This window comes from Microtus oregoni, unplaced genomic scaffold, assembly GCF_018167655.1.
Source record: "Microtus oregoni isolate MIOR12 unplaced genomic scaffold, Mior012 000001F_ref0000356, whole genome shotgun sequence".
Classification (NCBI taxonomy): Eukaryota; Metazoa; Chordata; class Mammalia; order Rodentia; family Cricetidae; genus Microtus; species Microtus oregoni.
In genome coordinates this window covers 74,136,119-74,161,997 of record NW_024543060.1, presented here as the reverse complement: position 1 = coordinate 74,161,997, position 25,879 = coordinate 74,136,119, and the positions used below count along the sequence as shown (strand labels likewise).

At 37.4% G+C, this 25,879-nt stretch overlaps 1 protein-coding gene across 2 annotated transcripts in view; it reads right to left on the bottom strand.

Moving 5' to 3' along the window:
* Nucleotides 1-25,879, bottom strand: part of Syt1 (synaptotagmin 1) — a 497,758-nt gene that overhangs the window by 139,024 nt on the left and 332,855 nt on the right. For both annotated transcript variants that reach the window (XM_041665163.1, XM_041665172.1), the window contains exon 5: nucleotides 4,521-4,705. In XM_041665163.1, the coding sequence (XP_041521097.1) occupies nucleotides 4,521-4,705 (185 nt within the window). The remainder of the gene's footprint in view (nucleotides 1-4,520; nucleotides 4,706-25,879) is intronic.

The window sequence follows — 25,879 nt, the reverse complement described above, 5'->3', positions numbered from 1 at the left end:
GTCTGTCACCCTCTGTGTTTCTGATACATCTCAGGAGTCTACAGCGAGCCTGAAAAATTGAAAACGGTCATTCTCAAATGTGGCTACCCCTATACCATTTAATTTAGAAAGATTAATTTATCCCTGGGTGCTTTCTTGAATATTAAAGTAAGAACCAAAGCAGGGACCTGCACAGTTCCTGATGAATGGCACTCAGGTGTCTGAGACAGTGGACTCTGTTTGTCCCCGAGAACCTAGGTGTGTAGAATCTTTAGCACTGTCATAGAGGGTGTGTGTAGAAAACTACAGTTTAGGAAGTTTGCCTCCCTGCAATAGTTTGATTTTTTTTTTTAAAGAGTAGAAAATTCCTTAATGCACTGACTGAAAATACCTACATGCCCTCCATGGTCACACTAAAAATAATCATGAATTTAAATACTTTTTCAAAAGTCCCTTTTCAGAGCTGACATTTTATAAATCATGTTTCAGCCCAATGCAATTTGAAATAGTTGAGATATTAAATCTCCTTTACCCTAAGTGTTTTTTTTTTCTGCCAGAATAGAAGGTGCAGGACCATCTCTGCAATTATTTTGCATGAAATCGGGCTAAATTTTTGATAATTTTTCAGTGCTTCTGTTCATCACTGAAGTGATTAAGTCTATTCCTGTCCCAGAGGCCGAGCTTCATCAAGATGTACCCTGTACCATCACATTAAATTCAGACCTATTAAGTCAGTAGCTATTATAATATCTTGAGAGCAATATTTTTTCCTCCATAGGAAAAAAAATCCCTCAGATGAAAAATCTTGTAAGCCCAGAAGCTCTGAAGTCAGGCAAATTGTTAAGAGGGAAGTTGTGTTGTGAACATCAGGCTTTTTTTTTTTTTTTTTTTTTTTTTTTTAAATTAAGTCCCCAGGTTTAGAAGGATCAGCTCATGGTTTCCTTTGGCATTCAAAAGTGACCTAGCCCACAGCCATCAGAAAAAGTATTTGCTCATTCTCAATTATGCTGTTCACATGGGATTTGGTAAGGCATGCAGAAAGACAGTGTGAGAGACTGTCCTTCCTTTTCTCTCTATCCATGCAAAATCTTTCCAATCCTGTTCTAGTTAGTCCATGTTAGCAATGGTTAGAAGGAAATACTTCATCTTTGCAGATCAGTTGGGTTCAGCCTTTTGATGTCAAGATGGTAAGCCCTCAGCTGTGGAGCCCAGCCACCAGCATTGATTAGAAATGTCTAGTAGCAGAAGAAACCTACCGCAAGGGACAGTCCAGAACAGTCATGAGACATAACACAGATAAGGAGGACATAGAAGGAAGAAATAAAAATTAAAATATCCACACACATTAGTGAAAACCATGGAGAAATGACCGCTCTAAGCTTACGATTATGAGTTGCTATCCTCTCCCCTGTATGGTTAGTGATTTCAAGATTCAAGATATTAAAAAAACACTAAATATGAATCCTAAACATACTATCTAGAGTTTACTTCTGAAGTCAATGCTGAATTTTAAGGGATTATTTCTTAAAGGTTACAAAACCTTTCCAGAGAGATCTATAGCCATGAGTGTTGAAATTTGAATTTCTGGGAGTTTGGAATGGATTGAAGTAATAAAAACTTATTGATTGCCCTCAGGCCTATATCGCTTTAGGAGTACATCCATCAACTGTTCTTGTCTGTCCTGACTTTATACAAGAGAGCCATATGCTGGCCTTATTTCCCTTCCCCATGTTCACTGTGATGTGACGCTTGAAGTACTTTGAAAGCTCAGTGTTTAGAAGTAAATTTCATTGGTATAATTTGGAGGATCATGGGACACCACGTGGCAGATAATCCTCCTAAAATCGGTGCATCCATTTTTCATCTTTAGCCCTCATCTTCATAAGCTATTAGCTATGTTAGTAAGGATTGATAGAAATATACCCTGCGGTTACATAATTATCATTGGGACATGATAATTTCACTATTCCAATTATATCTCATTCTATACATCTAAAATTGAAAATCATACCTAGCTAAAGCCCCACAGTACATAAAATGTTTCACTTAAGGTAGTTAAAACCATTTAGAGTGGTTGAAGTTCTAAATACTTTGTTATGACAGGAAGTTAATATAAACTGTCGCTGACCTTTTCATACTAATTCATTACTAGATTGATATTCCTCTGCCCATCTCCATCCAAAAAAGCAGGAGATTGGTCTTCACCTAGTCTATCTGTGAGCTCGTGGTCATTTCTCCATGGTGTAAGGGGGATAATGGCACTGTGCCATCAATTATACTATTACAACTATTACATCATACAGAACAAATCCACAAATGAAAATGTAACTTCCTTATCCTAGACAAGAATGCTGTTGTTACCATTTAACATTTATCAAAGCTTTTAAGTGTTAATTCAAGGACACAAGAAGATCACAATTGAGTTTTATGATAACCATAAAATCATAGCACTGTGTATTCAAATTATTGTTTTCAAAGATACTGCTAAAATAACATCCCTTTTCTAGGCCATGCTCATCCAGGGCAATTATTTCTATACTTAATTATAAAATGTTTTTTTTAAAGAATCTATGATTTTTGTCTAAAAAAACCCAAATGAATAAAAGAGGAAGAAAAATCAGTGTTAAATTCTACTTGTTATAACCCTAAATTTGAGTATCTACTTAACAAATTAAATGAAGAGAAAAATCTTTCTTAGGTACCTGGAGTTGATCATGAGCTTCTCTAACTGATGAGAAACTGCCAGACAAATTGAACTGTTGCTACCCTGAGCTCAGGTTAAAGCTCTCTGAGCGTTAAACTAGACTTCACATCCATCCGTCCATGCACATACAGCTCTGAATGCAAACTAAACTGCAGGGAATGACAAGTGGGCCCCTGTGAAAACTGCTCCAATAGACACTACAGTGTCTTCGAGGAGTTTTTCTGTTTTTGTTTTGTTTTTCAAGACAGGGTTTCTCTGTTCTCTGTAGCTTTGGAGCCTGTTCTGGAACTAGTTCTTGCAGACCTGGCTGGCCTTGAATTCGTTGAGATCTGCTTGCCTCTGCCTCCCAAGTGCTGGGATTAAAGGTGTTGCCACCACCGCCAGGTTCTTCGAGGAGTTTTAAACTCCTACTGGGAAAGAGGGAAAGCATGTGAGAGTGTGCGGGGAAGAAGGGAGCTGCACGCATCTTCCATGCGGCTTGTGTTAACACCTGATCAAATTGTCCTTAAGTTCATGTGTTAATGATTCCATTAATAGTAATTAATACTGTAAGTCAATTGGAAAAATTGCCTACACATTTTTCTATTTGGGAATAGGTAGAACTATTTAAACTATCTGATAGGAAACAATAATTACAAAAATTTCTATGAAAAAAATCTTTGCTGTCCTTTCATGAGTTAAATTTTCTTTAGAAACATTTAATATATGTATTTTTTTTTATTCCAAAAGTGAAGACACATTTAATACTTTTTATGAAGCGTCACCTTGGCTAATTTGTCCAGCTAACTTAGTTTAAAATAGGCAGTAACATCAAGACCACCCAGATAGCATCTCTATGCATGGAAGACAGCTCAGACACACAGTTTATCAACACCATTGAGGGCCTGATTATGATCATTAATTGAGGAAACATAATTTTGTCTTCTAGCTCCGTCTTGTTCTTTAGGACTGTTTCCTATCCCCCATCGCCAAATATAACTCATTATTTCTGGCAACTGACGACTGAGCGGGCAGGGTGTGTGGCAATGTTGGCAATTGCTAAGTTTGATGAAGCTACTTAACAGAGCCTGAGTGGTGGGTGGGTCAGACAGAGGCCCTGGCTGAGAGGGAAAGGACTCAGGCACTTTGATTACAATGTCTTTTAAATTCCAATCAAGGTTGGCTAACGCAATGGAATATAAATGCTCAGGAATTATCTTATTATGCCAAGCTCATGAAGCCACACTCACTGGTGTGGAGTCCTCCCCTGTGTGTGTGTGTGTGAGATGTGGGATTCCCTCTGTATGCTGAGAATATGTTTTATTACCGTTGGTTCATAAAGAAGCTGCTTTGGCCTTTGGCAGGGCAGAATCTAGCTGGGCTGAAAGAGATACCTAGAGAGAGTAAGTAGAGTCAAGAGACGCCATGTAGCTGCTGAAGGAGAAAGATGCCAGAAACTTACTGATAGGCCACAGCCTCATGGTAATACACAGATGAATAGAAATGGGTTAATTTAAGATATAAGAACTAGTTAGAAATATGACTAAGCTATCACCCAAACAGTGTTATAGTTAATAATATAGTTTCTGTATGAATATTCAGGTCTGAGTGGCCGGGAAAGGAAGGAGCAGTCTCCATTTACATGTGTGTGTGTGTCACAAGGGAGAAAAAAGAAAACCTACTGTACCTCTCTCCACTACACTTTAAGAGACTGAAAGGACTGTCAAGCATCTCTGCAAAAGAAATGGTAACCACAAGTTGTTCATTTCCGTGAGCATCTGGCGTAGAAGATTAGAGCCCTCACTGGTGACTTATTAGCCAAAGTGTTTAACAAATCAATAAGGGGCATGCGCCTTACCTGATCTTTCATGGTCTTCCCTAAGTCTTTCACGTCTTTCATGTTGATGGCATTCTTTCCTCCCTTCTCCTTTCCCTTCTTCTTGTTTTTCTTCTTGAACAGACATTTCTTACAGACACAAAAACAGCAAGTCACGACTAAAAGGACCGCAACTATGGCTATGGCAATTAAGGCCCACGGTGGCACTGGAGGAGCAAAAGAAACATAAATGGACATTAGCAACAGGACTGGTTAACCCAATACAGCAGACAGTCATCCGTGTGGCTGGATTTCCGCAGTGTCTGCTCGGCTCCACCGCCAGGGCACAGACTGTTCTTCAGCTGCACTCCCTTTTTAAAAAAGGTTTTAATTTATTATGTATACAGGATTCTTCTTGCATGTATCCTGCAGTACAGAAGAGGACACCAGATCTTATTACAGACGGTTGTGAGCCACCATGTGGTTGCTGGGAATTGAACTCAGGACCTCTGGAAGAGCAGCCAAGTGCTCTTTACCTCTGAGCCATCTCTCCAGCCCCTACGGACTGTTCTACTTCTACACACATCACATGCCACCTCTCCCTTGGGCTCCAAGTTCCTCTTCCATGAATTCTCTTTTTTTATTCACAGCACAGCTCCCCAGGCAGTTTCCTGAGTTTGAACACTGGTTTTATCCTCTCCATGCTCTTTTATCTTTGGCAAATCCTCTCTTTGCCTCAGTTTCCTCACCTGTTCAAAAGTGGTAAAATTGATAAGTACCTTAGTGGGTCTTATGAGAATTCAGTATTAAGATGCTCTCCAGCATGATAAAAGCTTAGTTCACATCAACCGTAACTATTCGTCAAGCAAACACTAGGCGTTATCTTAATATGTTATGGTATGATTTAATGGGCAGACACTAATCACACAAACAGAAAATGAAATGTCAAAGGTATGACCATATTGAAGGCAAGGGATAAGTACTTGGTGCCTTGAGAGGCGCTCATGGAGAGATGTATAGGGCTTGGCCAGGTAGTGGCAATGTGACTGCCCTGATTGCTTAATGGTTCCTCCTGTTCTCTTCTCTACCAAGTTAATACTATAGTGGCATCTGTAGTGAGCCGGACAGGATCGCCATTACAAGATGGCGCCGACTTCCTGTCTTGTTGGAAATAAATAACTCCATATTTGGCTATACCTTTGAGAGCTGCACGTCCCCCGCTTCCCGCATGCGCGGTGGATGAGGACCCTTGAGCCTATCCCGATACAGTCTGGTGTCAGCTGTTGGTGGCAGCCAATCACAGGGCGACCCGTGTGCCATTTCCCTATTTAAGCAGCTGCCTAAGAGCCCTTTGCCCCTTCGCTTCATGTTGTCTCTCCCCTTAGCTCCCTGCCCCTTTGCTCCTTGGCCCTTCGCTTCATGCTCTCCCTGCCCTTCCCTTCCTGCCCCTTGTTTTCCTGCCCCCCTCGTTTCCTGCTCCCCATCAATCAAGGGCACTCCAGTAAAGCGTGTTCTGAGTGGAATCCTGATGTGGTGGTCATTCTTCCTCGCCGGTGGAGAGGTCCGCCACAGGCATCCATTTCCTTTGGCTGGTTAAAGTTAACTACTAAAAAGTCTACAATGGCAGCCAGCGCACAGCAAGGGCTCACCTATTAGTGCTATAGTTTCTCTATATTCAAGGCATAGGATTCAATGATGCTAAGAATCCTTAGGAGACATGAGATATAGGAAGAGGGCTATGAGAGGAAAGATAGACACCAGGATCAAAGCTCAGTGAGAAGATACAGGGGATGGAGAGGAGGAAGTGATGAGCTTCAGGTAATAATAGAAGAGACTGATCTATAGACTATGTTTAACACAACAAAGCATATAGCAAAAACACACACATAAAGAGCTTTCTACGAGAGCTGTCCAACTGCTACAAGCTAAAAATATTTCCTTACTTAGCATCCATGTACAACCGGCTTACACAAAGCTAAGTTTCATGGGTGTATTTGAGCTCTAACTTCCTCTGGAACGGAATTATTCACGATTCAAATTGCAGCTCTTCAAATCCATCAGAAGTAATTAGATTTGTCTTTTGTAATAATAAAAAGGCACTGGGCACTGAAAGAGTAAGAAAAAGCCTCATTTTCTTTGAGCCGCATAAACATCATTAGTGCCAATGATTGTTGAACACAAGTCAGGAGTACTCTGAGAAAGTAAAAACACTTAAAATTAACCTCTCTTCAAAACAGAAAATCCACTCTTGCGTGCACTCTCTGCGATAAGCTTTATAGTGAAGAACATTCACTTTGCATATTATTGACTATTAGATTATAACCCGAGGACATATAAAATCACCGCTTTTGATACCATGTTTATAGCTACAGAAATACTCCTGTGAACAGTAGAGCTATGTACACATGCTAAGACATGGTTCTCTATTGGAGCTATGTACACACATTAACACATGTTTCCCTAATGTTCTTTAATCATGCTTTTTTTTTAAAAAAAAAGTGGAAGTCAATGCAAGCGCATGCACCCAATGATGGTATTCATAAGACTCCACTTCGACATTCTGCCTCTGATGACTGAGCTAAAGTCCTGCCATGTGTGGTACAGGTAGCTGTGTGTTGAACGCAGGCAAGACAATGTTAATAATGGCCCTTCATTCTAAATCTCACAAATTGTTCTCCCAGTTGGACTTTTGTGATAGTCTCTCAGAGAGCGGCATAAAGGCCCCTTAAATTACAAAAGACAAGACTGAGATGATTTGACAAGTTCACACAAAAGAAAATAGGCGGTGAGAGCATAGGAACATTATTTAATCAAAAAAAAAAAAGTTAAAGAGAGAAGACCGTGGGGTCACAGGAAGAAGTCTGAAAGAGTGAAGCTGGAAGGTAATTTCACATCACTGGAAAAGTTTCGTTGTGTGTCCTCTGTTTCTTAAGGCATTGCTGACTGCCGTACTTGCTTTGAGTTGACCTAATGTGCAAATTAATTTTAATACATGTAATAGGGAATATTATACTCTATAATTATATTACATATAATATATTAATATAGTAATTACTGAATATAATTACTAGAATTTTCCTCAAATTTACTACTGCCTATATAGATAGACATTAAAAAAAACTTACTCTAGCTATTTTGTACAAAGGCAATATTAATGTAAAGGAATAGCCATTTTTAGTTAAACAGCTGAACGTGATAGCCAACAGAGACTGTGCCGCAGAGACTGTGTGGAGTAGCCATTTTTAACAAATGGAATTACTTAAATACAGTGTTTACATTCAATTTTACTATTAACTAGAGAAGTTAATATTTTATATTAAATATAAATTTAATATTTTAAATTTAATTTAATATTTTAAATTTAGTGCATTTATTAAAGAAACACCATCCTCACTATTCAGTCGTTCACTTTTAGTATAGCGAGCAAGTCTCATGGAATATAATTTGATTATTGAGAATCTCCTTATTATGGTCCAACCTCTGTGCTATGATTTTAGCCACACTATTTCTTTTCATCTTCACAGCAAATTTGTTCATTATCACTTGAATTTTACATAGAAAAACTCAATCAATTTAGTGTCATGAGATATTTAAATGTCTTTAGGTTGTTCAGCTAAAAATGTAGAAATTAAAAAAGGCATACAAAGGGAAAAGTCATGTCTAGTACTGAGGCCTTTTTAAAAGGATGCTTTAAAGGAAAAAAAAATCCAATAAAGCAAATAAACAGTTGTCTAAAGTGTGGCCAGGAGCAAGTTCCTTGGTATAAATACCCTTCCATCAAAACACTGCTGTTGGCACAGTGTTCAGCTGCTGCTTATCACAGCCACTACCAACAGATGAAAGTTCAAATCAGAATTTTAATATTTAACTCAAAAGCTTTCAGTGGGAAAAAAATGCACAAGAACGAAAACTCTGAGGATGTTATTTTTAATTTTCCAGTTAAATAATTAGTTCTTCCAATATTTCTTGACCTAAAGGTAAATGGATACATGAGAATGAAGCTAAAGGAAAACTTTTTAATAATAGCTTAAGTTAGACCTGGGGTAGGCGGAAGAAAAGTCCCTCAATGACTTGCATTGCACATCCTGGTTCCTGGAAGCCACGGACATGTTAAGGACATAGGAACATCTCTGCTCAATCCCACCATTAAGTTTTGCATAGGTGTGTTTTTTTTTGGAATGTTACTCTTTATTCTCTTTAGTCATCTAATATTTACTTTTCAGGGTTACCATGAATATTAGCATTTTTAAATAAAATTAATTTTTAAATAAAATAAATAAAATAGCTAGACACATTTGTTAAAACCCAATGGGATTATTGACTGTATGATGTAATATATTAGGTGGCTTAGAGTAAGCTGGCATAAAATCACTTAAGATAGTAATTAGTATTTTAAATCTGCATATAGTTGGAAAACATTTTAATATATCCTCTTCCTAGGCAGAAAACACACTTCTTACTGATTTAAAACGTAGGTTTTTGTGGAGTATTTATGACGTGAACGTCGATATTGACACAGACACAATGAAAATGTTAGTTAAAATTTTGAAATAAAATTGTATGAATAGGTCTGTTATTGGAAAATCAAATACAACTGTTCCCCTCCCCAAGAAAGGTTACTCTTCCATGAAGGTAGGTATAAACTGAATAGTGGAACATATAATTAGGCAACCAAACACATTTGTGCGTACCTCCTCTGTGCAGGATCTTTTTTCTCAAGACTGGGAGACAAATTAAGCAGGGGGTGTCTAATAATGCTCATTTATTATTTCTTTTGATTTTCTATGTCATAAGGTAGATGCCATTCGCTTTATTTAAGGGAAGGTAGTTTCTCATTTTGCTAACCTCGGCTCCAAGAACAGAACACGATGCATTTTAGGGTGGACTCAACATGGCTCAACAGGTTTGTGGATAAATTTTGGCTGCATGGGCCTAAATCTATTGAAATCAACTAGTAACTATTCTCTCTAGAACAAAAATACCATAGTGATATTGAAAAACATCAATTATTTTCTCCAATGAACTTTTGTCACAAAATAAATTTTAAAGAAAACGATCTACTTAAGGAACTCTGAAGAATTTCTTCTTTTTCATGCCTGTTTCTTTAATATAAGATCAGGAATTATGAGTTAAAAGTGCCACGGTTATAAAGCTATTGCACAGTGTACATTTTTCGAAGTAAGATCTTCAACATTCCCCAGTAATTTCACTGGGCATTTGGGCTCCCAGATCTGAAGCTTGCTCATCAGAATACATTACACTCAGGTTCACAGAATCAGCCATTCATACAGAGAACCCTGCTGTGGCCCAGGGACGCTTCAGTAGGTAGCTCTCCACCTTGAATTTTCAAAGGAATTAGAGTGATCGAGAGATCAGTGCATAATCTGTAGAAACCCACAAAGCCATGCTCTGTTCCTTCAGTAGGAAGTAAGAAAACTCTGCAGTGATCTCCACCCCTGGGTTTTCTTGGGGTGCCCTAATCCTAGCTCCTTAGCTCTAACTCCCTCCTTCCTTTTTCCTCTTCCCTCCTTTTACAGCTTTTGTTTCCTGGCCAATACAACAACTTATGGACTTATTTTTTTTGGATCTTGGTTTAGTTCAGGGCCATAGCTCACTTTGTGTGTATGTGTGTGTGTGTGTGTGTGTGTGTGTGTTTTCCGTAAATCTCTCAGGTTTGGTTTTTGCTTTTATAGACAGCTGTGAATTCTGTGTCAGCTAGATTATCATTCATTATCTAACAAATCACCTTAAATTCAGGTTCTTTTTTTTTTTCCTAGATGGGCCGCTGCTATTTCCTTCCTGGGAAATATAAGCCTGCCCATTTTCACTAGTCTTAGAGCAGCCGGAGACCTCAATACAACATGGGTAATTTTGTTGCTATGGATACCGCAAAAAACTTAGCAGTGACTTCGGGTATTTTCTGTAATTGCTACATCTCTATTTGTCCAATGAAAGCCTCGCTCCTGCACTCACATCTCCATAATGCATTTTATGAGTAAATTCCAGACTTGTACATTCATGTATCACTGAAGTTTTTTTTTTTTTGCCAACTTCTAGTTTGCCTCCAATTATCTGTCATCTTTCTAGAGCATTATGATTCTCCAAGATAAAGAATACAATATAAAAATGGTTAATTTTGCTACTAACTTGTAGGAAAAAGAATCTATTTCAAAGCTTTGCTTTGGAAACTGTTTATGAGTGAGTTTTTAAAAAAATTACAAGGATAAATATCGTCTAAAGATTGACAGAAAACAAAGCAAGCTCTGTATATTAAAGCTTTTCATAGGTTACAGAATTGCAGGTGGGAAAAAATAAAAAAATACTGGATATACATGGATTAGGATATCATTAGTCACCTCTGGAGACAGAACAGAAAATATGAATTTGAAAAAGTACACACAGCATAGAGCATATAACTGAATATGAAAACGAACAGACTAAAGTCAGAATGAAGGATTTCTCATTATTAGCTAAAATGAATACAAAGGCAATTTCTGGCACTTAGGTATTTGATACATTTTCTCTTCCTCGCTTTTTTAGAATGAGGGTTTTGAATGATATGCTCCCTTCAGAATTTGTTAAAAGTGTTAAATATTCATGGGAAAAACATAATTGTGTGTGTTTGCATGCGCATGTGCACGTGCATGCACTCACACATATCTGCATGAGTGCATAAATTTAAATATGGTTGGTAATGTTTGATATCGTGGTCAAGGTCATCATTACTGCATTTAGGAGACCACTGGTTCCAAATTAAATCTTTACCCAGTGCATCAAGGCAAAATTCACCAAGACTGACTGATTCGCGAAGTTCAAGGATCATTTAACCTTTCGTTCATTCAGTGGGGTATTAGCCTTTTATCCAGTTGGCCAGTTAGCTTGTCATTTGCTTTTCATTGACAATCTGCTCAATGTTCAAGTTGTGGAGGGATGTGGGCATAGAGGACAGAGAACAGAATGATCCTTGCATCTAGAAGCTTAGGAATTGTCACCTCCAAAAAAACTGTAGAAAGAGAGGAGGCAACCCAGAGTCAAAGATTCAGTGGAGCTGATGGGCTGTTCCCGTAACAGCTGGGAAAGAAAATGATTAACGGGCCTGAAATTCAAGGAGGGCTGCACGGAGGAGGTGAGTTTTGAACTATGTTCCAAAGCCTTGCCTGCTACCATGAAAATACAACTTTGAGGACGTCATGTTTTCCCTGCCTCCTTTTCTTCCCTTCCTTCCTTTGGTTTCTAACGTTTCAATCTAATTAACGAAACAAGGCACTTAGCAGGATAAAGATATCAAAATCTCCATTAGACTCCTTTTTAACTGTAGTAAATGAGGCTACTTTCCTTGCCCTACACTCATAAGCCCTTCACCAAATGGCACGCATCGTAATATTTTTTTTCATCATAATATTTTTTGTGGGCATTTCCCCACACAGCTGTTTCCTTTCCCAGTTTCTGTCACTGACAGCACAAACCAGAAGATCTGTTCACACAATATGCTATAGAAGTTATCATAGGTACGGATGTCAACCATACCTGGACTTTTCAGAGCAAGTCCACTTTGGTGTCTGTAGGAGAGATGGGTAGGCTTGTCTATAACCATGGCTATACCCATGGCTTGCCAATGCCTGGCATGATGGAGGATTGCTAACCAAGTCTGAGAAAACAGGCTAAAAGAGTTTCATTCTACTTGGGTAACTCTAACAAACACAAGCCTGAGAACAGGACAGGACACGAGAAAGGGCACATTAAATGGTGTTTCCAGCTACATTCTGATGATGGGTAGTAATTGCAGCCTTGTTTTATGCATCAAATAAAATTTAAATTTAATAAAATGGGGACTCTGTCCCTTTTTGTACACCAGCTCTCAGATGCAGAGAACTTCAGCAAGCATAGATTGCATGAAGTCACAGCTATTCTTTAGCAAAGTTTTACCAGGGGCTCCATCTTTTAATCTGATTTCAGTATTTACTCTGCTGTTGATCAAATTCATATATGTCACGGAATAATTCACGGCACTGATATTTCTCACTAAATGCCATCATTAGTTTTGACTGATGGCCATTCTATCTGCACACGGATTAATCAAAAAATTCTCTGCACCGTCTATGGTAGTAATAGTCTGCTTTGACTGATAAAGCCATATCTTCATAGTACTGGAAGTTTTGAAATTGATGTGGAAAATGATCCTTGGTCTTAGGGCAGTCAAAACTTGTAGAGGATTTAGATAAGGTGCAGGTCTGGCCAGCAGCTTGCTGGTAGCAGGCTCCTGGGAGGAGTATCTTGGTAAACAGGAAGGATGCCAGGTGAGTTGGCAGGGGTGAAGGCTATTGCCTATCTAATCAGTTCTGGGGCCTCTGGAAGGTCATAGCAGGTTTCAATCATACTGCAGACAACACAATTTTGTAGCTAAAGGAAAATCCATTTATCTGTGGACCTTTTAGCAGGTTTCTAAGACTTCTAAGTTTAGACCTAAAAACAAGTTATTATTTAGTTTTTTCCCCTTATAGAAGCTTCTCAAATTCTACATAAGAAAAAAGTTTATATTGCTTCTCTTTTGATGTCTTGAAGTGGTTCAAAATTTCTTTAATCTGTTTTGGCAAAGATGCCCAAGGAAATAGTATATTCTAAGAATGGAACACGGTTCCTGTTGATAACTTGTGGGTAATTCAATATCTTATTATCAATTTTTGTTTCCTTTCTCAGCAATTTAATTTTATTACCGTGAAGTTTAGTTATGAAAAAAAGGCCCATCAGCTAAAAAGGTCAATATGTTCCTTGCTCTTTTAACAGTTTAAGGGCATGGCTACAGATAAAAAACAAACACAGTTCTACTCAGTTGTGTCACAAGCTTTTTGGAAGAATTCTTCCCCTCCCCCCCACCCCCCCAAGTACACTGTGCTTATCCTAGAGATAAGAGAGCATCATTCTAGAAATCCGTGGAACTTGGAGAGTTGATTGTGCTGGCAGGAGATTTGTGTGGCAGCTGTGCCTGAGTGGAGAACTGGTTGCCTGGGTGTTCCAGCCATAAGAAAGAAGTGCCAGGCTCATTAACGTCATCACCACACAAAGTGACAGGTAGAGCACAGGGAGAACCAAAGCTCCTCGCCTGTCTAGGTATCCACAGGATGCTTCACTTTGATTATCCAATGGATCCCTACTGCTCTCGACCAAACATTAATTTTCTTCTCACACTGTTGTTTCCTGTTCCTTTCAATATGTTTCTCTCTATGACAATTTCACACGTCCATTTCCCTAGCTAAAGTGTTGTTTCTGTCTTTTTGTTTTATGGGCTCTCGGATGTAAACTTTCTCTTTAGTTGGTAGAACCCCCACAATCCTTGATTTATTTCTGGTCTTGTTTTAAAAGAGCTTCCTTATCTAGTCATTCTTGTCCATGGTGGATTTTCCCTTTTATTATTTTCTGTTTACACATTTATTCTTTTGTTTGGAGTTTGTCCATCGAAGCCTTGTGACTGTCAGCACATGACCTCAAGGCCTTGAGTGAATCATACTTATTCTTAATGGTTCTTTTAGATTTCTACTAGGAATATGAAATTCTCTTTGCTTTCTTTTCTTCATCAACACTTGATAGTTACTTTAAATGTTTCTCTGGCTAATAACATGCACTAACCCTTTGCCCTGTCTTTTAGTCACACTTATTCATGCTTTTTAACTTTTTAGAAATAAAAATAATTTATTCATACATGTTTCCTTGAGCCGACTGTTGTCTTTACGTGGGAGAAGCTACCCAGAATGATATGGCCTCCCCCCTTCCTTTGCTTCTATGAAGGTGTCAGCAAATGCTTATTGAATTATAAAGAATAATTAGAGACAGAGAAAGCCCTTCTTAAATATTGTGAGAACATGGCTCTTTAAACACCTTTAAACCACTAAATGGCACCCTGTTGTCCTTTCAACAGCTCAGTCAAAGCTTGATAAAACTTCAAAGATATAACAGTTTCTCAGCTACTTCAGGAAAATTTCTAGTTTTCAGAGATCACAGAATGATTCTGAAGTTTGTTGGTCCATTTATGACTTTTCCAAAATGACTTCCCTACTAATATGGCATATTGAATATGTATTTGTGATAATAAAATGGCTTTCCCATGTAAAACCTGCATTGATAGTAGACTAGTTTTTAGTTTGGGAGGCTCTTCCTTGCTTTGAAATCCTTTCACATCATCTCAACTGGTTTGACCTTATATATCAAACTAAGGAAGGACTAAGGGAGATAGAATTATTTCATGATTTCAGACCAGAACACTGAGGATCTGAGATGTGGCTTTGTACACACAATTCTTAGTAGAGTTGGGATCAGACTGAGGGTTTTGTGAGCCAGCTTTGATTCTTTTACCATATGTTCCAAATTCTTTTGTGACCACAATGAAAACTGACTAAGCAATTTTATTGTTTCCAAGAACCGTTTAGTTTTGTAAAATAGAGAATATCCCTATCAGGTTTCTTTGAGCTACTCGAAAATCAATGGAATATAAAATAAAATTATTACTGATCATAACAATAGGACCATGGTAAATATAATATAGGTAATAGATACACTCTAAGCTCTCCCTCTTAAATCGCCAAATGTCTTGATCCTGTCATTTCTACTGTATAGACCTCATATTTATTATTACTATGTGAGTTGGAAGTTTTAAGCCTATGTGTGATTTGTCATATGTGGCTTTGTAATATAAAAGTATTTATAATAGTGAATACCATAAAGAGGGATTTTAAAGATTTCTTTATCATTTCCAATAAGTTCTAATAAATTTCATAACTCGAAAATACTAAAAAAATTGTTTATCTTTTTTCCTCTGCCAAGTAATCTTGATGAAATATGGACAGTATTCGATCTGTGTCTTAGCTTCCAATGCTTTCAACACCTTCTGACTTAGGGATATATCAGAATGTCAGGGCAACATTTTAAAACAAAGATTGCTGGCAAAAACTGAAAGGCAAGGCATTTTGATACTTCTTATGCAATTCATGGAAAAATCATAGGAAAAATAACCAAACTCTGAGGAGAATAAGAAGAGTCATTTGAAGCCACAAGCAGCGCAAGCTCCGCTAAAATATTAAGTAATGGAAAGAAACATGTATCTCACTGTAGCTTCAATAATTTGTCTCCCCAGGCAATACTATCTGAGATAACGTTTTACCACAGCAGCCATGATGTTGGAGGTCACATATTTATGCTGTGCTGTGTATGAATCGCAGCAAGATGTACTTTGGTGTAGCTTTACACTTCCTCCAGGACTGGTTAAGAGTTTTGAGGGTGAGAAACCGACCCCACTGCCATCCTTATTACTATTAAATATTTACTGCCATTCAATTAGTGATCTTTTTAAAATTAAAAATCCCACTTAATGCATCCATGGAATAATTTATGAAATATTTGTGCTTATCATCTCATTTAGTCAATATTACCTTTATTTATGATGATCCAAAGAAGCTACGGAATGGAATGCGAGTCTTAGGAGAGTCTTGGGAAAAAAAATCATCATGGCTCAATCCCAGGCTTAGTCCTTTGAACCATCAGAATCTTTAAATTAGTCCGATTTCTAGTTATTACTGCTTTGAATTTTTAAATGATTTTAAATTACTTAGGATAAAGCATTTGGTCTCCTCCTATTCTAACTGTTCCAATGGAGATACCTGCTTTTTATAGAAAACCTTTATTTTCTGTTATCTCGTCTCATAATTTTTTTGAAAACAGGAGTCTACAATATTCTTTTGTTGGTTTTGATTAGAATAGGATCAGTAATCCAAAGTTCTTGGGTTGTTCATATTTTAATATGAACTCATATTTTAATTCATATACTAATAACAATCATGTTTTAATATGAATTAGTAAAATAGTGAGATTAAAGATTTTACTAAGACATCAAAGTTATGAAATATAATGGAAGGGATAGCTGTGTTTTATATTTTGTTTCTGTATTTTATATCAATAAAATGATTAAAGTCAGAACTTGGTCACTGACTGCAGAGGTTTTACATTATGCTTTTATGCTTACAGTATCTTGAAATGCAGTTACTGCCCACAAGAAATGCAATTATGTCAATAGATGGGTGGCTTTTGAAAATTCTTTAGAAAACTTCAGTAGACGGATTGCTTAATACATTTAAGCCAATGCCTTTCCAGCAATGTAAAAGCTGGTATTAGAAGTTCCTCTTAAAGTCTTTAAAAGAATGACTAAAAGGTGGCAAAATGTGGGCAAATTGCTTGACTTAGGGTCAAATTCGTATCTGTGAAAAGAATGTTTACTTTAAATTTAACATTGTTGAGCAGAAAGGGAGAAAATACTGGAGTGCTGGTCACAAAAGTGCTGGAAAGTAGACCTTGAGAGGGAGAAAAACAACATAGAGATGTAGTGGCATGTGTATCTCTGTGTGTGTCTCTGTGTGTGTCTCTGTGTGTTGTGTGTGTCTGTGTATGTGTGTCTGTGTGTATCTGTGTAAGTGTCTATGTGCGTGTCTCTCTGTGTATGTGTCTGTGTGTATCTGCATGTGTTTCTGTGTGTGTATCTGTGTGTATCTCTGTGTGTGTCTGTGACTGTGTGTGATAAGCACTCACCCAGAGAAGTAGCTCACTGGTTTGTTTATAAGTAGTGAGTGAGTGTGCTGAATTCTTTAGTCATTCCTGTCTAAAGTCTTCTTATGCATTTGTGACAAATGGAACATAGATTACAACTGCGTTCTAGAGACTGTTCAAAGAGCCAGTGGCTATCGGTTTGTGTTAACTGGGTTAGATTCGCCTGAGTCTTTTCTTCCTAGCTTTCCTTGAAGTGCACCATGCTGCCCCATGCCTTGTTGGTTGCTCTCCATACCAGTCCTCCACTTTGGGATGCCTTAAGTCTGTTTGCTATGTAAGGGAGATGAGAAAGAAGAATAGAGCTCAGAGCTGAGGAATCTCTTGTGAGCAACTCTCTTCTTTAGCCCCCTTTCTGGTTGTTTTTGAGAAGCACAACTTGTGGGCTGGGGAGGAGGAGGTGAGTGGATTGGGAATGGCAGAGCACTTCCAGGAGAAGAGTTGAGCTATTTCAGCTTCAACAGCCTCCAGAAAGTGGCAGAGAAAGCATTTCACAGTCCCATGTCCCCACACTGTCGGCAGAGATCAGCAGGTTTATTTATGGGGTTATGTGGGTGAGAGGCTCAGATCTGATCTCAAGGCTTCAAACATGAAACGAATGTTAGCTTTTAAAGAAGTCTGCTCTTTCATCAAGACCAGCAGTCTGCGAAGTTGGTCATGCAGCATGGTTGCATAATATTTACTGCAAAAAGTGATCTTGGCTTTATTCCTTACCTCAGCCCCATCAGATAACACTAAAGATTTTTACAACAGCAGATGCTAACACCTACGGCTAGAAAAATATCACAGAAGAGTCATGAGGCTCAAGTTAGATAAGTTTCTATTTTGTTAGAAAGCTAAGATAGTTAGTAGTTATTTTGAGATGTTTTATAATTTTCCAGGCAGCGTTCCAACTATGCTATGAAGTGAAATGGGTTCCTTTGAAGACAGCAAAGGAAAAGTAGATAAAGACTTGTTAATCTCAACTTGTCAGACTATGATCAATACACAGTAATGGAAAATATATTTCTAAAGTATCTGTGGAGTTACAATTGAGTGCTCTGTTACTTCATTATGAAGCACAATCTAGCATGAGCAGATTTGGACTAATTGTTTCTTTGACATCATGTTAGTGTTATGATTTTGAGTTAAAAGAATGTTTGGGGTTGACTTTTAATAAATGTGGAACTTGGAAACAATAAACTCAAAGTTAATTAAAGTGTTTAATTCTACTTCAACTTGTTACGATATGCTATAGAAAGTGCTAGAGGTTTGGGGTGAGAGGATTCTGACTTTAAAACGGAGTGAACTTTTTCTTCATTGAGAATTTAACTTCATGAAAAGTAGGAATGATATCAAAATGGTAATTTTGAGAGTTATGTGAAATTCTATGTCAACATTCAGCACACAGGGAATTTAATAAATATATATCTCGCTGACATTTTGAAGAGTAAAACCTAGATATCAAATTATTCTCTAAAATTTAATAGATTTTTTTAAATAATAAAAGTACTTTGGAAATATTTAAAATATTTAGATACACATATTCTATCGTATGTGATTCTTTAGGCTTCTTGTAAAAACTTCATTCTATTCCTCTCTCTTAAAAGTTGAGGGAAAGACAATTGGCTTGCTGTACCCTCTGCAACCTGACGGGGATGTACATGGAGTTAATCCAGCCTGAAGTGAACATCTGAATATTAGAGAAATCTTAGACTTATGAGAACTAAGAATCTAGTTCCAAAGAAAGGAGACAGAAAATAAATAAGCATAGCATAGCAGCGGAAAATTGAAGACACAAGACCAGGGATTGGGGCTTCCTTTAACTCACGCAACCAATGCTTTTGGGTTTGAGAGAATGTATCCAATGCAGATCACCAAGTCTCACGTGTTGATAGACAGTGCTGTCTGTCATGTGACCATTGTGTACGGTGACACAACATCCTACTGTGTTTTAAACTCAAGTGCACTAACTTACTACATCTGCTTGGGAAATCTATAAGCAAGTATGAAACTTCAGAGCACTTAAGAATCTGAAGAATCCAAAAGACAGTTTTCATCTGATCTCACAATATGACAGATATTTCAATAAAATAAAATTATTCTTTTCTTCTTTAACAGAATGGCTTAAGACTCAAATCAACTAAAGGAAAAATGAGACGTTCCACTAAAAATTTTCTCCCAGGAAAATAATCTAACAATATTCAGATGAATGTAAAAATTTTGATTTTCAGTTTCTGAAGAGAATGTGATCATTGGCTGAAGAATGTAAAATGGAGGGAGGTCTATTGGGTTTAGCTACATTAAGAAGGCCGCCAGAAGCCGGGCGGTGGTGGCGCACGCCTTTAATCCCAGCACTCGGGAGGCAGAGGCAGGCGGATCTCTGTGAGTTCGAGACCAGCCTGGTCTACAAAGAGAGTTCCAGGACAGGCTCCAAAGCTATAGAGAAACCCTGTCTCGAAAAACCAAAAAAAAAAAAAAAAAAAAAAAAAAAAAAAAAAAAAAAAAAAAAAAAAAAAAAGAAGGCCGCCAGAAAGCTAAGAAAGGGAATGGAGATTTTCATTCTACATACTACCTAAGGCACAAGCAAGACAAAGCTCACGGAGGTGGTACACTAAAAGAGACCATAATTTTGTCTTGTAGTTTTTGGTAACTGACCCAGAAATGCTTAAACATAAGAACAGACGTCAATCCGGGTTTTAGGGAAAATTTGTAAATACTTACTAATAGTTATTTTGAGCTCATTAAATTGGATTTTATTACCAAAGCAGCATTATTCCATAATGTTCATTGTGTAGCATTATTATGTATATAATCTGTCTACATTGGAATGGACCAGAATTGTCCATTCTTTTGTCATTGCCTTGCTTTGTATGCCTAATGTAATCTTTAAGCCCAAGAGTACTAGACAATGTCAAATTCACAGCAGACTCCATTTAATGTTAGATATTTGATTTGGGAAATTAAGACCCGTGAGTGTATGGCTAACACCGCCTTAAGTTTAGAGCTAGAAATTGTATGTTCCTGTAGAACTATGAATATTAGACTTCTTCAGATACTGTTTTCCCTTTAATCAGAAGAACGTAAAAGATTTTGGTAGCTACAAAGGAGAGGATGGAGAGAAATTAATTCAGACCGGCGAAACTGATTTATGCTCTTCGTATCGTTTGCACAAAGCTTGAATTTTTCTAAGACAATGAAACTCACCCTCTCCTCATCATCAAAACTCTCTGTCATTCATCCCAGCATTTTCTGTCCTAACATCTCATCTCTCTTAACACTCCACTTTGGCTCCTTTTCCATCCCTCGGTTCTTTACACTCTGAGTTGCCTTAGAGAACACACAAGCTTGCATTCAGCTCTTTACTAAGGATTTCCCCATATGATTCCACAGACTTCAATTCCATCAAACATTGTAATTCAACTCGAGTAAAGGGGATAAATGTATGATTTTACTTACAGCTACCCAGCTGAAGAAGCACAAAGTTCTGGGTGCTGAGAAAGCCCATAATCAGCACTGATTATATCTGTTCTCTTTTCCAAAGAGATAAACTTTACCCAACACTAGTGCTCCCCGCAACTTCCATTAGTTTAGCCAGTATTTTGTTTTGTTTGGTTTTCCATTTATTTATTGGTTTTTAGATTGAATACCAAAGGCTCAAGTAACAAAGGTGAAAATAGAAAAATGGAATTACATTGAGGAAGCTGAAGCTCATCAAGGAATTGAGGGAAATATTCACTAACTATGTTTTTTTGTCAGATAAATAGTTATCTGACAAAGAACGAATCTTGAGACTATAGTAAAGATCCAAAAGAACTGACCATCAAAACCCTCCAAATAGGTCAAAGAACTAAAGACAACCATTTAAAAAGACATGCAAATGGCCAAGTATATGAAAATAAAAACAGTCTCACTGATCATCAGGGAGATGTGGCTCAAAATCACACCTCTCACTCCAGTGAGAATAGCTGTTCCCACACGACCGAAATAATAAAAGCTGACGAGGACACAAAGTGCAACTTCCCTCATCTGTTCAGGGCTCTCCTGTCACATGGGCTGCTTGAAAGTCAGACAAGATGCTAAGTCAGAAAAATAAAACAAAAAAACCTAAACGCCCGACATCAGACACTACCAGTCATTTTAAACAAAATAAGAACTCCTTTCTATTTTTTTTTTTAAATTGTGATCCACAGGGACAGGCAAAATAAAGTCAGATGCTAAGCTGATGAAATGCTGTCTCTACCTTCAGATAGAGATCAATTTTCTAACACACTGTGTGTATCTGCTAAAGAAATGTCTCTGATGTTAGCCTCAAGGTTATTTGTCATGGCCAGAACCCTTCAGGCATGTTCCTAGAAAACTGCTTAGAAGGATCTGATTAGGGACGTGATCTCCACTGTATACAAAGCTCGTATTAGCAAACTCTGATCCGAGGGTTCCTAAGTTCACTTATGGAAGAATTGTGGCATATATGAGAACATTAAATGATACCATATTATATGCATATGTACCTCTGGGTGCTATTATCAAATAGGACAAACAAATTAGATAAGAGGATTAATTGGTTTTGGTAGATTGCATTTTTTTCAGCATCAGACAGAGCAACATTGTATTTCAAAGAAGGGTTCCCATTGTTACAGAACTTTTGTAAGGATACCCAATACTGTCAATAGTGGTATATTTCTTTGGATCCAAAGATCTTGGAACAAAAGCATGAAGAAAATACATAGTATCATCACAGGGCATGATGAAATATTCAGTAGAAACTGTAATTTGGCACAAACAATTAAACACTCGCGAGGGTTGGCAGGACATTGTGCTTAAGAAGCTAATGGACTTTTTCATTCAAATGCCAATCTCGAAGGCGCACAATGACAAGAAATGAAAAAAATTATATTTTCCTGGGCATTTTAAAGTCAACCTTCAGCTACAGAACTTTACAGGGAGACAAAGCCCAAACTTTCTTTCCGTGTCCTATTTTGAACGCTGAATAGATTTGAATTGTAATATTTGGAGGCAATTAAATACACCTGTGCTATTAACACTGGAATTGCAAACACTAATAAAGAAAGCGTGTTCCAGGAAGATGAATTTGTTTTGCTCTTTCTCCCATTGTCTGCCTGATTGCATGACAGAAGTGTGAGGTAGACGGTAGCTTTTAGCTTTTAGCTGGAATTATGGCTTTAATGCAAACTGTGCCTATTTTTCACCATCATAATGGAACAGCAGATTAGATCATCTCGCTCTGGTAAGAAATTTTCTACCTCTTATCTTAGAACAAAGGGAACCACTATGCAGTTTGTGCTCTAGGAGCGATTTTTAGCTTTATTTATTTAATTTTTGCTTAAAGTGGAATAACCATAACGGGGTAATAATTAATGATTATGTAATAATTAATGATTATGCAGTTTCCCTATTAACATACTCTAGTGTACATTAGATGCCTTTTTAATAGCGTGGCTAAGCAAGTGTGTTTAGAAATTCATATTATCCATTATAACATTTAAGCAGTGTTTTACCAATATACCTGCCTCTTTGTGGTGGATCTAAAAATCCCTGCTGTAACAAAGTGCACAGGCACAGAGAACGTCCTTTAAGAAGCTCCCTTCTATTCTGGCAGAAGGCTGTTGGTCTTGTAAAGTTCTGTAGGTTGTTAAAAAAGTCATTCTTTCTTAACCTACTGAGGGAATACTGCTTATATTTGGTTATCACATAGGGATTAGTATATTAACGAATAATAGACTACTTCCTTAGAGGCATGGGGACGGAGTGAATTATAATCCAATTAAATCAGTATTTGGAACGTACTATTTCTCTTACCGATTCATCTACAATTAGACAAAAGACCCAATGCTGCCAGTAAGATGTAAGGGAAACATGTGGACAAAGGCAGCTAGGTGTTTTCTTCTCTGATAAAAGAGATGGGCTGGTAGGAAAAGGAATCCTCGAACACCACACTGCTTCCAGCGGAACTGTCACGTGAGCATGCACTATTAGGAGCTGCCACAATTATAATTTCAACCATTCAGTGAGGGCTCAAAATTGCTACCATCACCTGCAAACGAGCTTGGAAATTGCTTTTCTGACATTTCAGTTAATTTGAATGAGTAAAATGGGTTGTGATTTTAGTCGTCTATATTAGTTAGAGTAAGTTAGCTCATGCAGCAGTAACAAACAAGCCAAGACTCAGAGGCTGGGCACAACACAGGCATATGATTTACTCCTGCTGTTGCAAGGTCTCTACCTACTGCAGTCACTCAGGAGCATCTAAAGAATGAGTTCTGCATGGTCTCACAATCAAACATCATAGCCCCAAAGGACACTCGTCCGCTCACGACCCTAGAACTAATGATATACTCTACTTACAAGAGGACAAGTAAGTACAATTATGTTGTGTACCCCAAAGCACTAATAATCAGAAATACTTGTTGAACAGGTACTAACGACCACTTATTCAGCTTAAGGTTTGATTCCTGTTATTTGCAATGGAGGGATTCTGAAGAAGATGAAGATAATCGTGATGATGTTTTAGTGCAACGTGATTAAATAATAGGATTTCTGGTATTATACACTAATAAATTTAGAGTTCTATTATTAAAGTTGTAGTGGCACTTCATTTGAATTTTAATAAATAAAGCTTGCCTGAAGATCAGAGAGTAAAACAGCTGCAATGGTCAGCCTTATAGACCAGGTAGTGGTAACACACATCTTTAATCCTAATAATCAGAAATACTTGTTGAACAGGTACTAACGACCACTTATTCAGCTTAAGGTTTGATTCCTGTTATTTGCAATGGAGGGATTCTGAAGAAGATGAAGATAATCGTGATGATGTTTTAGTGCAACGTGATTAAATAATAGGATTTCTGGTATTATACACTAATAAATTTAGAGTTCTATTATTAAAGTTGTAGTGGCACTTCATTTGAATTTTAATAAATAAAGCTTGCCTGAAGATCAGAGAGTAAAACAGCTGCAATGGTCAGCCTTATAGACCAGGTAGTGGTAACACACATCTTTAATCCCAGTGGCCACACTAGTTGCCATAGAAACTGAGTAGTGCATGCCATTAATCCTAGAACTAGAGAGAATTAAAAAACCAGAGAAGATGCTCTCACTCACAGTCTTATTCAGAGATTCCTGGAGCCCGAATCACCATTTTTAGACTGAGGTTGAGGTAAGAGCAATTGGCTGGCTGCTTTGCTTCTCTGGTTTTCAGGTTGAACCCTAATTTTTTTGTTCAGGAATTTTTATTAATCACGCTTCATAAAGTACTATTATTATCCTTGCTATTCTAATAAAAATGGCCTCAGATGTTTCCTCTTGATGTTCATATTGAAACTTACTAACAGAATCATGCTTTTAACATACTCAGCTAAATGTACTACAGTGTACTAAGTCTCTAACAATTTTGATTTTAAAATATCTATCTATCTATCTATCTATCTATCTATCTATCTATCTATCTACCTATCGTCTACATATACATATGTATTCATGCAGATATATATATATATATATATATATATATATATATATACTGGATAAAAGTAAGCAGATCTGACACTATCGGCAAATTAAAACCAGTAAGAATTCACTAGAAGGAATTTATCAGTTCCAATTCACTCAGCTGAAGTTATTATATTGGACAAATTTTTGAATCAAATTTCCAAGAATCACAGGGTTTACTCTTTTTTCCAGTAGATATAAGACCAAGATATATTTTTATAAAGTACTAAGCCTGAGGCCTCAATCACAACTAGTTTGAGCTCTGCTCACTTGGGGGTGACATAAGATTGAATACACTATTTTCTATCCGTGGAAAGGAGTAAGCATTTGTAGCCCAAAGCTATTCATAGGGTAGGTGCTCATGTCCCCTTTATGCCCAGTGCATCCAGACAACTGCAGATAGTTACTCGTATATCTATGTGCGAGGATTCTCTATCAGAGAAGGATTTTCCTAACAGGGCTTGTGACTCACTGAGAGGGAACCTAGGCTTAGTGACTCTTCATTTTTCTTCTTTTCAAATTGAATTTTGGGGAGATATTTCTTGGAGATTCCTTAGAGAATTCCCCTCTCTTGAGTTTGAATTTTGGAGTTTTTTTTTTTTTTTTTTTTTTTTTTTTAGAGATCCATCGTTTGTAAAAACTGGGTTAGTTCTTTAGAAAAATGTCTGCTTCCTTGTTCTTAGTTGAGGTAATTTGATTATCATTGGTTCTCGTTTCCCTTCTATAAGGCTGGATTTAAATCTCATATCTGGTGAATGAAGAGGTTCCATTTTCCTAGGACATACTTACTGGTTAATCCGTGGACACATAACTTAATCACTGTGCTAATTGTCAAGACTTAAGACAACTGTGATAAATGGTGGATCACAAAAAGGCAACAGAGAACGGAGATTTTTCTTGTTGTCCTTATTGATCTATATGTACATTGTGAACAATGCTGGCACACACATATCTATTGAATGAATGAAAATGAGGAGACTATGATATTTAAGGTGTATTGATTGCACATAATCCTCGAGCTTCCTGATAGTTGTTCCATGGGAAACACCCATGAAAGAAGTCATAGCTGCATACATTAAAGCAAAAAGACAGAAGGAAATAAACATTCAATTCTGTCATCATTTTGGTTTTAGGAAATATCTTCACAGAAACCAGTGCAAGTGATCACTTCTTTTCTCTAAGAGCCATTCTCTCACTACTTTCTTATTCATGTGAGATTGGGTTTCACCTAAAGAATATGAATTACTAATGAGCCATTTTATTATCTGGACACTCTTCTAGCTCTGGGTTATCCTAATAAAATGACCAAAATCACATCACTCTGGATT